Source organism: Vicugna pacos, chromosome 19, assembly GCF_048564905.1.
Source record: "Vicugna pacos chromosome 19, VicPac4, whole genome shotgun sequence".
Lineage (NCBI taxonomy): Eukaryota > Metazoa > Chordata > Mammalia > Artiodactyla > Camelidae > Vicugna > Vicugna pacos.
In genome coordinates, this window is record NC_133005.1 from 30,661,545 (window position 1) to 30,675,874 (window position 14,330).

General features: G+C 55.2%; 1 protein-coding gene across 9 annotated transcripts in view; it reads right to left on the reverse strand.

Moving 5' to 3' along the window:
- Positions 1–8,969: 8,969 nt before the first annotated feature.
- The window catches only part of ZHX3 (zinc fingers and homeoboxes 3), a 97,626-nt gene continuing 92,265 nt past the window's right edge, over positions 8,970–14,330 (reverse strand). For 8 of the 9 annotated variants that reach the window (XM_072944223.1, XM_072944222.1, XM_072944221.1 and 5 more), the window contains 2 exons: positions 11,261–14,262; positions 8,970–9,327 (listed from right to left, as the gene is read on the reverse strand). In XM_072944223.1, the coding sequence (XP_072800324.1) occupies positions 9,317–9,327; positions 11,261–14,111 (2,862 nt within the window). In that variant the 5' untranslated portion in view covers positions 14,112–14,262 and the 3' untranslated portion in view covers positions 8,970–9,316. The remainder of the gene's footprint in view (positions 9,328–11,260; positions 14,263–14,330) is intronic. The other variant, XM_072944225.1, reaches the window with a different exon arrangement.

Genomic DNA, 14,330 nt, shown 5'->3' on the forward strand with positions numbered 1-14,330 from the left:
TTGGAAAAGTGTTCCTTCTGAAAGGACTTTTAGAAACAGTATTTCTCTTCTCAGTGGTGCTGTGATGCTCTCCTCCGTGCTCCTCGCCCCTGGAGGGCGCACCCCTGCGAGGAGAGCCAGCCACCCTGTCGGCAGGGTTTGACTGGGGATGTTGAGCCCTGTCAGGAATGGGCGAGGGAGGGGGTGCGAAGAGAAGAAACAGCAAAGCCTCTTTTTTAAAAGGCAAAGAGAACTCAGTCTGCTTTCCCTTAGGAAGAAGAAGGATTAAGGAGTTGCCTGTCCTGCGGGGAACGGGCAGCCAGGTGCTGAAGGATGCTGCTGTGTTCACAGCAGCTTACGTCCAACTGGTAAAAAGACCCAAGGAACGTGATGGGAAGGTGGGGAAGGCAGCCCCACCTCAGGACCGAAGCTGCAGTCCTGGCTCGTGGGCGTGAGGGCACCTCAGCTGGGCCAGCGTCCAGCTCATGCAAACCTGCTGCCCGTGTCCGCGCTCAGGGTCGACTGTTTGCTAGTCCTGCCATCCTAAGATCTGCTGCCAGATGATAAATCATCCTCACGTCCTTTATTTAACTTGTGTGCTCTTTTGAAGGCTCTAGAAAGCCTGCTCTCTTTACTAGGAATGGTTAGTCTGGTTCTTGGTAACTTTCCAGGCCAAGCAGATCTTCCCTCTGGGCTGAGGAGGTGTGAGGCCACCTTCTCCAGCTCTTCCGCGGAGGGTATGGCTGGGTAGAGTGCAGCCTGCCTGTGGGCAGCCAGCTTGGACAATGAACCAGAGTCCCTTCCCCATCCCAAAGAAACCTCTCCTTTAAAAAAGGAAACGCAGCATTCAGAAGTCGGTTTCTACCTGCCTCTCTCGCTTGCAACCCAGTTCTCTGTGCCTAGAACAAGGTTGAAGGGCCCTGCCCTGCCTGAGGCTATTCTCATAGCAGTCTGTGTTGGTGTGGATCAAAAACGATGCTGTGCAGGCATAAAAAGCCAGCCCAGGGGCCTGAGAAGACCTGCGGTTGAAGGAACACAGGACGTGTAACCGGTTGGTTCTTAAAGTGGTCACTGGTACCCGGCCCTAGTGTGACAATGCGCGTACTGAAGCATGGTCGCCGGCTTTGGAGAGAACAAGATTTTTTTAAACAAGCCCAAAGATTTAGAGCAGTCGGTTCAGAGCATCCTTTTTCTGTATAACAAATCAGACCCAAGACATGCACATGCCAAGTTCTCAGGTTTGGGGCCATCCTGGGCCACTGAAGGCCCCTCTGAGCACCACCCACTTGGAGAACCCTCTTGTCCACTGAACTAACTCAAATGGAGCCTCGCTGCTCAGGCTCTTGCTGGCCCCTTGGCTCTCTGATTAGAGCTTCTTGGTCTGACTCAGAAGAGGGTGGTCTTTTCTCTTGGACAAGAAAGGTCTTCCCAGATTTCTCGTGGGCAGGAGAAAACTTCTGACCAGTGAAGGAAGAGATTCTGTGCTGACCACTGGGTTAGGGGCCGTCTGCATCATGAGACGTCCTTGGCCATGGGCGTTGACCACTTTCGTTTTAATTTGGACATCCCTCCGTACTGGTCTGCTCTCCCAGGCAGCCTCACAGACCTGAGACACCCGCTCCAGTCTCTCCTATAACTGCCTTCGCCTTTCACTGAAAAGGTCTTGATCCTTCTTCCTAGAAGAGAGATGACAACAGATTCAAGCAAATTCACAGATCAGTTTCACCTCAAATTCCTCCAGACCTGACAATCATTGAATGAGCTGGCAGGCCCAGCATGGGAGTAGGGGTTGGGGGGTACCCTCCCTGGGGCAGGGATGTCCTGGCCCATGGTGGGTAGTGGCCTGCCTCACACCATGCATGCAGGTCACGACTCTGTAGTGTGTCGCTTGGGCTGGCATCTACTTCCACCACGGGTTATGCACCACTTGGGAAGCTTCTGAAAAATTATGGTTCCTGGGGCCTGAGCAGGAGAGTTCTTCAGAAGCTCTCCAGGTGATCTGAATGAGTGGTCAGAGTTGACAACTGCCAATTTGGGCAGAAGAAACCAAGAGCAGAGCAGGGAAGACGGTCAGTGGTACCAGGGGTAAAGGCAAGAAGAGGGCAACTGGCTCCTTGCAGGGCCTGTCCTGTCACCACCAACAGGAACTGCTCCTGGCTGGCCAGCCGATCAGGACGAGTAGACTAGGTTCAAAAGGGCAAGCCTTCATCTTCACCCAGTGGACACGTGTGCGCACACAGCATCACCTGCAAGTTTCAGGATTTTCTGCAGCCTGATCACAGATAGGACTCAGGTAAAGAGCTCCCGCTCTACAGGCTGCCCTGTGGGGAGAAGGCAAGCAGTTTCTGACCTCAGCTGAGCACACTGCCCTTAACGAGGATCTGTGGTCTTGAGCGAGGGCAGAGCATCCCTCGTGACCAGGCACATCATGAACATCACCCAAGGCTGGGCCTGGGGCTAGAGAAACACACTGGTCTTTCCACGTGAGCTCATCATCTCTCGCACGTCAGTTCTGTTGGGGGAAGAGACAACTCTAAGTGGTATCAGGTTACCCCACCAAACTTGTTCATGGAACAAAATAAGGTCAACCTCCTCGTTTCTTCCCGTTTCAGTTAAACCAATCAAGTCCTGGCTCGGCCAGGTTCAGTTCCCTGCTGGAGGCCCCTGGAGATGCCCACAGGGACCCCTTGCTACCACCACTGCCCACTCTGTCCACAGCTGGGTCATAAGTGGGCCACTGCCTGTGTCTGCACCCACCGTGGGGTCAGCTAACTGGCTTCAGGGGACTAGCTTCTGAGGACTTGCTTTTTTGATTCAGCACAAAGCTGCTTCCCCAAGACTTCAGTTGGCCCCAGAGGGTCAGGTCAGGAACAGGGCGTGATGTCCCCCTGGGTGTCCTGCCTTGGTATGTCCGACCCAGGGGCTTTTATTTCAGGGGTCCTTTCTTCCTTTCGGCGCAGGCCCTGAGGATCACCCCAACATGATTCAGTCACTTTGAATATTAGAAGTTGGGCTTGAATCTCATTCCTTCAAGGCCCCTGGGTCCTTAGGCATATTCACCAACCTCTCCTCAGCAAATGACAGCCTTGCTTATCAGGACTTCCCTCCCAGAAAAAGTGTCCTCTCACCAGACGCCTGACGGCTCCAGGCCTGACTCAGTTTCCCTTGTCTCTAGCATAATTTTGGCAACACCGCTGTTCTTTCCAGAGGAGGCACCAGAGTGGACCGAGCCGTGTGGGAGACAGTGAGCTGGCACTGTCCTGAAGTGCACGAGGGAACCTGCCCCACTCACACACCCAAGCTGTTGGTCTCACCCACAGAACAGATCAGGCGATGTGAGTATCTGCTTTTTTTTCCTGATTCCCCCACAAATCAAGTCAGCAGATGGGAAAAGTATTTACGTTTTTATTTAGGAACAATCAAAAGATTTGAAGTACCATTTCGGCCCATTTCAAATTGTACAAGCAGTTTGTCCCTGTCCCCCTCCCTTATCCAAATCCACAGATACAAAATCTAGGAAATGTGCAATTTGCATCTTAGAAATAGCAGCATCCCCACAGGGGACCTCGTGAGGCCTGGAGACCCAGCCCAGAGAGGGCAGCCCTTTCCTCCCAGCCCAGCACAGCCACAGTCCAAAGGCAAGTTCCATCTTTCTGTTAAAAACACTTCCCCAGGGTGAAGAGCCCCCTTCCACCAGGCCTAGTGACGGTCAAGGTGCACCTGTGCCTCTCTCTGGATTGGCCTCTCACACTCGGCCACCACAGGAGGAGGGGCCCGCTGGACCAACAGAAACAGGGCAGTGGCCTCTTAGCACCAAGACGACGACTTCCTGGGTGTCTAGGGGGACAGGAAGTGCACCACCAGCACACTGGTCCTGCCACCCCCGCCTCCCTTCCCACAGCTGCCCTCGGAATGCAGGGTCTGTGCTGAAGACCAGGCTGCCAGTGACCGGGTGGCAGGGGAGCAGGGACAAGGCACCAGGACGGCACCCGCAGGCCTCCAGCAACCCCCGGGAAGACTGCGCTCGATAGGCTTTCAATCCGCAACGCCGGCAGGGCTAGTTACTCTTCTGAACAACAGCGATGGCACATTCGGCCCTCCCCATACACTGAACAAAGCGGCGCCCGGAAGCCCAGCAGGAACCCACTCTCCCTACACCCACCCAGCACCACCCAGCGGCCTGCCCCGCAGGCTGCATCTGCCCAGGGCCAGCGGCGCTGGCTCTCCCAGCCACACCTGCAGCAAACTGAGGGGTGGGGGTGCCGAACGTCGGAACACAAATGAAGGGCGAGCCAGCACCCGTGGGGCGGTGCCTGTGCCCTCAGGGTGCGCCTGCCTTGGTCCTGCCCTGGAACCCGCACCCTGCAGCTCTCCATCGGGGACTCAGAACAGCCCTCACCCCAGACCCTCCACCTCCAACTCCCCGCATGGCACGTGGAATGCCTTCAGATCATCCACTTATCAAGGGAAGAAACACACTAGAAAGCATTAGCCAAAGTCATTCCCACACCGGGGGCTCCTGCGCCAGAGCCAGGCTCCTGAACAACAGGCACTGATGGCAGGTGAACACTCAGACTCGTCAGGTCCCCGGCTTGCCACCTGCCCTGGGTGGACGGCAGGAGAGACACCGGCAGCCAGAGGGAAGACAACCACAGTCCCCAGTGAGAAGCCAGGCTCTGGCCTGGGCCGCATCTGAGGGCCGTGGAAGCAAAGCAGGAGCCACACGTTTCCTGCGAAGCCTCACCTCCTGCAAACCAAAATACAGGGTTTTAAAAACTCCAGGCAGCAGGTCCTTGCCCCGTCCTCACCTGCAGGGTGAGCAGTGCCTTTTTCATGGGTCCCCGCCCTGTTCTGGACCACGGGGCAGGTAGGATGGCTGGTTCCCGCTGGATCCAGGCCGTCAGATCTCCAGTCTGGTGCAGGACTGGCCTCCATTCAAAGGAGAGGCCAGATTTGAAGGCAGGTTACAGAACAGCTCAGGGCTGAAGAACCAAAGATCAGGCTGCCCACCATCTCTCAGGCAAATGCCCCATCTGTACTCCTCCGACCTCACGCTCCTGTGGACGTGGGTCAGCCCTCGCCCTCCCTCCCCAGTGTGACTTGGCACTGGGAACACACAGAGATATTCCTGCGGAAAACGAATCAGAACCAAGGCCTGTGGGTTCTGTCTGTCTAGACTTAGAGCTGGGTTGGGTGGCAAGCCCGGCGGTATCACAGTCACCACGTCCACTATTCACTTACTCGGCCAAAATCAAAATCCATCCTGGGCTCGGCTGTGATCAATGGGCCACAGGAGACAGTGCAGTGGATGCCCCAGACTGAAGCCTTGCTCAGGGAGGGGACCGACCAGGAAGGGCGTGGGCACCACACTCCCTGGTTTCCCAGGCGTTGCAGCTTCTCCTAAGGCAGGTGCTCCCCCAGCCACCGGAGATGGGCTCCGAAGGCCTGGGCAGAAAGCTGATTCAGGAGGGCTTGGTGGGGGTGTGCTCCAGAGGGGTTAGGGAGGATGGAGCTCTGTTACTCTCTTGACTAAGGTAAGCTGCTGGCTTTGGCCCAGAAGGACTGGCCGTGCGCACCTTTCTTTCCATGTCTTGAGGACCTTTCTTTAGCATACAACTGAGCCTTGCAAATCAATGGGATACAGGAAAACTTACACGTAATACAAAACATGAGTCAAACTGATAACCTGCCCCAGGTAAAGTCTCAGCAAGGAAAAAGGTGGGGTGGTGGGGAGAAGCTTTAGGAAAAGCCCAAATTCCAGGTTTGGTTTGTTTAAGATTCTTTCTTGGCTAGTTCTCATCTCCTGCCAAGTACCTTTATCCACCTGGGCTGTGATGTCTGAATAGATAAAGCTGCTTCAACGCAAGGATTTTGGTCCAAGAAGAGGAAGACCAGAGGCAGCAGGGCGGCACAAGCAGGGCGCCGTGGGCAAGGATGGGCACAGAAAGACCGTGGAAGGCAACCTTGCCCACGGGAGGAGGGGCTGCAGGGCCTGTCACAGGACCACTGACTGAGCAGGATAAAGCCCAAAACAGCCACACCTCGGCCTGGAGAACACGCTGACACTCCCTAGTGGGATAGCCTCCAGGGCCACAAGTACCCGCGAGAGCCTGCAAGGTACCCCTCGCCCACCTCCCGCATTCGCTTCTGGTCAGCAGGTGTGGGGCCTTTAATCAAGGGGCTTTGGTCCACTCGGACAACTGCCGGGCACTCAGCTGCCAAAGCAGCTCTAGTCCCACAGGACAGTCTGCCCAAGGGGCCAGCACATCCTCCATCCAGGGCTTTCCCCTTAAGGAACCCGAGACTCCGGAGAATGAGAGCCTGCCTCCCAGATCAAAAAGCTCCTTAAACGTCAAGAATTAAAATAAGTACTCAAAGTATGCAAAGTATATGTGTCATAAATCCAGGTTTCCTTTATCAGAACTCCCCTATTAAAACTGGATCTACAACCCTATGTAAAAAATATAATCAACTAAACATACAAGGCAACAAGGAAACACTGACACACTCCACCATCTCTGATGAGCCCAAGCGCATACGGAGGTGGGCAAGATGAGTCACCTTGTAAAACAAGCTTGTTCTTTGGGAGAGACTGACCCCACCCTTCCTCCCTCAACTCTGCAGCCCACCAACTGCCTTCTAGCAAAGGCGACATCACAGAATCCAACCCTCGGGTGGGGTGCAAACCCGCGGTGACCTGCCTGGCCACAGGCCCACATCCCCACCACTCTGGGGCGCCCCGATTCCAGGCTGCAGTAGGCGCTTCTCTGCCCAGGTGGCTGTGTTCATGGCTTTGCTCCCAGAGCCCTGGGTACCTGCCGCAATGTCCCTTAGGCACCTACTCGACAACCCGTCTGTCTCCATCACTTGTGATCACTTCACTCATTCAAGCATAAGGCTTGAACCCCACTTACTCACGTCCGAGAGCATAGGAAGGAGGAGGGTCTATCTGGCCTGCTAGGCTCCTTACCTGGGCATCCTGCCACTTAGAAATGTGGCCCTGGGTGTTGAGCAGGGCCAGCATCTTGGAGGAAAACCTGCCTGGTGGGCATCACAGTAACTTCTCCATCTTTCAAGGATGAGCTGGTGTTGAGGTCTGGTCACTCTCTCTGTCCTGCATTAACTTGTCCACCAAGTAATTTATTTTTTCTGTCTTGCTGTTTGGGTTGTAAATGACATGTGGATACAAATAAAATAACGAAGAAAATCCTCTCTAAAAACAGCTCTTCAGCCAGTGCACTCAGAGTAGCATCTCAGACATTGGAGATGGCTTCGTGCAGGGCCGCCCTGGCTGCCCCCTGCATCCCGGCCACCCCTCACAGGCTACTTTCCCCAACACCCACGTGCCACCAAGTTCCTCCAGTGTGCACGTCAGGTGTACAGTTCACAAGGATCAAATGAGGATCTGTACTGTACATGTGTGTATATATAAATTATCTGCATGTACACCAGCACCACAGGAAAAGTGCAGGTGTCTGTTCTCTGAAGAAAGGCAATCACTTGCCATTCTTCGCAGTTCTGCAGAGGCCTTGGGGCAACAGCTTCACACCCAAAACGGAAAGGATACAAAAACAAGCTGCACAACTTGCCAAGGACTCACAAGTCACCTGTTGGAAACATAGAAGAGGTGGTCCCTGATGAGACAGGGCGAGCAGGTGAAGACACTTGAGAAGAACGAGGGTGCAAGGGCTTCTGGTTTCCAAAGAAAGCCTCTCTTGGTGGTGGGAGGTGCTCAGAGCCAAGCCTGTGGGGGGCCTGGTCCAGAACCTGGGTGGGCTGGGGGAGGAAGACCATGCCTAACCCACCGCCAGCATTTCTTGCCCAGAGCTCCTGCCCTGTCTCTGGGGTCTCCTTGTGCTGCCCAACCAGCCAGGGCCCAGGAGCAGCAGGCCTCTGAGGCCTCGGTGCTTTGGGCAGCAGGTGGTTTCTGGGAAGTGATGCGCCCTTTGCCAGCCCCACTCTTCACCTGCTGCTCTCGGAGCAGCTGGTCTTGGGAGAGAAAGGTATTTACCATTTAGCACAGCTTTGTAAGCAAGTTTCCCAATGTTTCAAAGGCACCTTTTCTTGTGATTTTTCTCAATTAAAAAAAAATGAATAGGAGGGTTAGGCCAAAGTAGACAGAGATTTTGTTTCCAGTTTGGGGATATAAACATAGAACTTCAAACACATCCTCACAAGGACCTGTCCAGCGATGTCCAGCTCGCCTGCCAGGCCCCGGGCACAGGGGTCAGGAGTACTCTGGTGCTCTGCCAGGAACCCCCACACACAGGCCTTTGTGCTGAGGGCCACCCCGGCTCTGGTAACTCCGAGAAGTCCCCGGATCCCACCAGCTCTCACTCTCACTCTGGGCGAGCCAGGGTCCTCCTTCCCAAACGAGAGGTGGCTTTGCAGTGAGTGTGGACAGAGGGCTCTGAAACCCATGGACAGAGCTACAGCCCAAGGCTGTGCTTCCATGTTCATCTCCCACCCGTTTCTCTCGTCTCTTCCTCTCACCCTCAACACGTCTAGACTGAAGGAAAAAAAGGTGGCATGTCAGTACATTAGGCTTAACAACAAATGTTTCTTTAGTTGATCTGCTCACTGGAGAATTATGGTCCATGATTCAAACTCCCACGATAAAGCAGAAATACTATAACAACTTAAAGAGAGTGGAAAGCATCAAATACTAATCACATGATCGGTCCATTTTCTTAAACTGTGGGTAACAGCAGGTTCTGCCCTGATTATCCCAAAAGGCAAGGCAAGCCTGCTGTGACACGCTGCTGGTCACCGCTCAAGGTAGCAGACATCTCTTCAAAGGTGCTGCCTTCCTTGAGGAGGGCAAAGGGGGCCCCAGGGGTTGCAGGTGTAGTTCTGAGTGTGTGATAACCCTAGTCGACCAAGGAAGGTGCAGGAACACGCGGCCAGCGAGCTCCAGAGAACAGACAGGGTGTTTCCGGAGATGATGTAAAAGACAAGGTACTGCTTTGCTAACCAGAGTTTCTATGTAATGAAAGTATTTATCATCTGATGCTTTATTACATGTGTGTAGGCAGATTTATATGATAAAAACTTGATTCTGTCTATGAATATGAACTCTGAACTATTTATCCACTGGAAGGCAAAGGAAAGGTCCTATGTTGTGGGCGGAAGAACTGACAGGCGCTTCTCCCCGCTGGCTGGGCGGTGGCAGGCCAGGGCGGCGGTGGGCTTGGGCTGCGTGGAGGCCTCGGGAAGCCCTGTGTGAGCCCAGCAACTGGGCTTGGGGGCGGCCTTTGGCAGCAGAGTTGGATCGGGCCCTTCCACGCAGCAGGCGGCATCCCAGACGGGCCAGTCCTTCACAGCCATTGTTTCCCATTCAGTCTGTTTCTGAGAAGAAAACACAGGCCGGTCACCTCTGCTTGCATGGCCCCAGGACAGCCCGTCCTGGGTGTCCAGGATGGCGGCACGGGCTTGGGGGCTTTTCAATTCCATAAGCAGTGCCTTCCTGCCAGCCCTCCCTGACTCCCCAGCCTGGGGGAAGGTGGAGAAGGGCACACGGGCTAAGGACGGGATGCCTGCCAAAGCTGGTGAGGCCCCGACCCTTGCAGGCACCACGGCAAGCCCAGGCGCAGAGCCGGGCCGGGAGCCTGTCTTCTCTAGGCCCGCTGACCCTTGCTTGCTGCGCGGCTCCATTTCCTGGGCCGCCGCCCCTGAAGTCCTGTCCTGGGCTGCCTCATCTGGCCCTCCCCCCGGGCTCTCCAGAACACACGGCTCTGGTACAGCAGCAGCTGGGGCTGCTTTCTGATGTGTGTCCCCCTGATCTCTTTACTTCATCTGTAACTCCTAACCCTGAAGTCTACGTTACAGGGCCCTCGCCTGCCACGATTCCTTGTGTTGAGGCTGGCCGAGAAAGCCGTGAGAAACCAACTACAGACAGACAGACCCACAGATACCTGTCTCGGCTACAGGAGGACGCCGCCATGAAGGCATGGCCACCCGCCGCCACTCCTGCTCTGTCCCACTGAGGACACCAGCTCTTCACTTAGTGTCGGATTTACCAGCGGAGAGGAACCAGTGCTGGAGATTTGACCCATTCATCCCAACTCCATGTTAGCATTTTTAATTGCAGTCAAATATACATAACATAAAACCTACCATTATAACCATTTTTAAGTATACCGTTAAGTGGCATTAAGTCCATTCACAGTGTTGTGTAACCACCACCCTATTTCCAGCTACTCAAGAATATAGTTCAGTAGAATTTTAATTAAAACAAAAACTGAAGAAATGAGTTTGTTCCAGCTCCTGCAATCTGCCGCTCTGCTGGCAGAGCCAAAGCCAGGGGAGGGGCAGGCCTGGTGCTGGAGAAGGTGCCCATGGCAACCAGCCCTGTGAAGCCAAACCTGACCTCTGCAGGGACCTGACTGACTCAGGGGGTCTGGAGGAAACAGGTCAAGTTCCAAAATACCAGCCCTGGAACCAACTACTAAAGGTCCACAAATCAGGAATCTGGGAATCCAGATACATCCTTGGTTTCCACAGCCTCCTGTGAAGAGCTAAGTTTCATGGCTCCTGGCCATCCTGTGATGAGGCCTCTAGTGAGGATGGTGGGGAGGGAAGGGAAAGGCTGGGAACTCAGGGATTAGGACCCTAGAGAACCAGCACCCAATAACGTGACTTATCTGAGGCTTCATACTGTCTTCCAATAAAATAACCCTCTAAAGCTCTCTTTCAAGTACGGATGCCATGATCCAGAGAAACTGAGGATCAAAATTCAAGCTTCTGATTCCACATGTGTCTTAGAGTGAAGACAATTTTCCATTACCTCTACATCAGGAAGAGCAATAGAAATGCAAATTACAGGATGTTTCCTCATTTAAAACAAAAAAGCATTTCATGTATCTAAGGCCAGATTAAAGGCTCTGTCTGCTTTTGTTCACCAATTTGAGTTGAATTTCCTCATAAGCCCTACTGCTCTCTCCTGCCCAGTGGTTGTGGCTCTGTCTGGCTCAGATGACATTTTGACATATTCTCCTTTTGCTAAGAAATGACTAGAAAAGTATAAATCCTTGTAGTTCACTCTGCTCCTTCCCCCGCACAGGTTTTAAAAACATGAAATGGAACAAACAGCTCTCAACTCTTTATCATATGATGTGCCAGTGGCTTCTGATGCCAGTTGCCCCCCTAAAGCAGCCAGGACCAATGTGGTCCTGATGCCGACAGCCTTAGAAACAGCGGATGCTCTGGGCACTAAATTTAGTGCCCGCTGCAAGTGCTCCCACACCCACAGGGGATAGCGCGGCCTCCACGGGCTCCTTACCCAGCTGAGGTCCAGCCTGAGGACTCGGCATGTCAAAGGGCTCTGAGCTGGCCTCAGGGGCACTGGGCTCCCACGACTCACTGTTCTCAGACACCTCCGAATAGGTGTCGCCTGTCCCTTTGTGAACTGCCGCAGGCTCACCGGGGCCCTGGCCCTCGCTGCCCGTGTCGGCCACAGCCCGGGTCTCCTCACCCATTTTCTCCGCAAACCACTGTTTGACCTGCTGGGCACTCATCTGGGTCTTGTCGCAGAGGCTCTGCAGGTCCTCCTCGAACAGCATCTTGTGCGTCACGTAATAGTCTTGCAGTAGCTCCCGGTTGCCTGGGGCGATGACCAGCAGCCCGGGGGGGAAGTTGCCCCGCTTATAGTCTTCGTACCACTTGAGCTGGCCGTTCTTCAGGGCGTACCTGCTGTCCCCGAACCAGCGCACCACCTCGGGCCGCGGCAGGCCCGTCTGGGCCATGATGGCCTCGTAGTCCTGGTTGCTGGGCCACTGCGTCTGCACGAAGAGCTGCCGCAGCAGGTGCCGCTGCTGGGCCGTCTTTTTGTAGCTCACCTTGCCCGGGGGCTGCTCTGCCAGCTTGTTCGGCACATCGTCCTCGGGCTCGCAGATGCCCAGCCCCGGAAGCTCGCTCCTGCCGTTGGCCTCTGTGACCCGCAGGTTCTTGAGGTTGATTTTAATGGGGCTGACTTTGCGTTCTGCCAGTGTGTGGCTGCTGGGCACTTCTGGGGAGCCGTTCTCACCCAGGACCCTCAGGTCACCGGCCGAGCCCTCCTCCCCCTCGTCCTCGGCAGCCTCCTCCTCCCCATGGGAGGCACCCTCCTCGACCTTCTTGGCCTCCTCGGCGCTCACTTTTTTCCGCCTCTCTGAAAACCAGCCATCAATCTCCCTGCGGGTCATTTTGGTCTCAGTCCTCAGACGGTCCAGCTCCTCGTCGAGAGGAAGGGGGTTTTGTGCAAAGCTGCTCTCCAGGGCTCTGAGCTGCTCAGGGGCTCGCTCTTTGTATTTGGTTGGTGTGAAGTCAGGGGTCTGGTGCCAGGACTGTCGTTTGGCCGAAGGAGGGGTGGCCAGGGTAGCCGCTGTGGGGATGCAGGGCACCTCCGGGGCCTTGGATGATGGGGGGAAGGGCACCTCTGGCACAGAGTCCCCAAGGATGGAGCTGTGCTCTCCAGGCAGCCCGGCCCGGGAGCCCTTCAGGTTCCGGCAGTGGTACCTGCGGTCACTGAACCACTTCCGCACCTCCCTCGTGCTGAGGCCGGTCACTTTGGTCAGATGCTCAACTTCACTCTGTCCTGGGAACTGGTTCCGACAGAAGCTACCTTTCAGAGCTGACAGCTGTTCGTGAGATTTCTTGTTTTTGTAGATGCTGGCGTCAAGGAAGGCTTGGGAGGTAATGCTGGGGCATGCTGTGAGGAGCGACTGGGCCGCGTTCACCACCTTCACGGCCGATGTGGTATTTGAACACACAGTGTTAATGGGTGCCACAGTGGGCGGCTTGGGGACAGATGTGACTGCCAAGGGAAGAGACGAGCTGGGTGCCTGCAATCCGTTGGCCATCAGTGGCTGAGTGACCAGAAGTCCCCCGGCTGTGCCCTCCGGCTGTCCCACGACGTGACCCGGCAGAGCAGCCTGGATGAGATGTTGGACGTTGCCAGCACTGGCAACCAGAGGGGTGTTGAGAACAGTGATTGTGGGCTGAGGGACGGACTGAATGACCGTGTTGAACATCTTTTTCCGGGCATCCTCGATCTCCTCTGGGGACCAGCTGATACCTTGTTTCAGTCTCTGGGCAGTGAACCAGATCTTGAGCTGTTCTTCTGGGTACTTGGTGACCACAGTCAAATAGCAGAGCTCGGCTTTGGTTGGATAGGGGAACTTGTGGAAAGAGTTCTTCAGGAAGCTGTTGGAGTCCATGGCTGCATTGTATGTGGGAATGCTGCTCAGCGGGATCATCACTTTGGGAAGGGACTTGGCCGTGGGCAGGGGCTGGTGAGCATGGTGCTGGGCATGGGCCGGGGGCGGCTGCTGGAGGGAGAGGAACTGGGCAATCCCTGCCGGCAACACTGGCACCGTTCCTATCAGGGGCCCGTTGGCCGCGTGGGGGGGTTTGGCAGAGCTGGTAGAGGCCTGGCTGACTGGGACCGCCCCATTGACAAAGGCATGGTCCCCCTCTTTCACCTCCGTGTCCCCCGCTGAAGGGTTTGGTAAGGCCTCACCAGTGGGCTGATTGGGGACGTTCTCCTTGAGCGTGTGAATTTTTTTGGCCTCAGCTTTACCTTTCATTATCTTCATGATTGGAGTTTTGGTGATGATGATTTCAGCCTGTCCATCAGTCCCTTCCACGTTTGGCTCACCCAATGGATCGGGAGGGCTGGTGCTCTCAGGGACGCTCTGCTCCACGACTACATGATTGTCTGGCTTGGCCACATGCCACACAAAGCTGGCTTCCCCCGAGTGACACTTGGCATTGTGCAGAGAGAGCCCCTCAGGAGTTTTTGCCAGAAAACTGCATTCAGTGCATACAAAAGTTGGGTCTTTATTAAAGTCTGTGTGCTCTGAGTTCAGATGTCCCACAAACTGGGTTATGTCCTGGGATCTGAAGTCACAATATTTACAGGTATATGAGTAGCCATCCAAGGTGCTCCGGTGCCCATTGGCCAGCGTGGTGCCGTCGGTACTGCTGGCGCTCTGGGTGGCCTCACTGCTGGTGGCAGGTACTTCTGGGGGCAGCTCCTGCTGGGGCACCTCCCGTGTGGCCTCCGCAGGCTGGGCCTCAGCACTGGCGTCCGGCAGCACCACGGTCTTCACGGGGATCATGCATGGGGTGGTGGACTTCCTCTTGCTGGCCATGGCGATGACCACGCCGGGTGATCCACGGGCAAGAGCAGGTCCCGTCGGGGGCCTCACAGCACAGGGCCCAGCAGCACCATGAGGGCCAAAGAAAAGCTTCCGAGGGCAGCTTGTTCAGTTGTTCGTGGAAAGCAAGTTTTCCCTGTTAAACCTGAAGAGGAAGAAAGAAAACATGGTGAGGTCTCCCGAGCTGTCAGTGCGTTTCTCAGATTCCCAGAC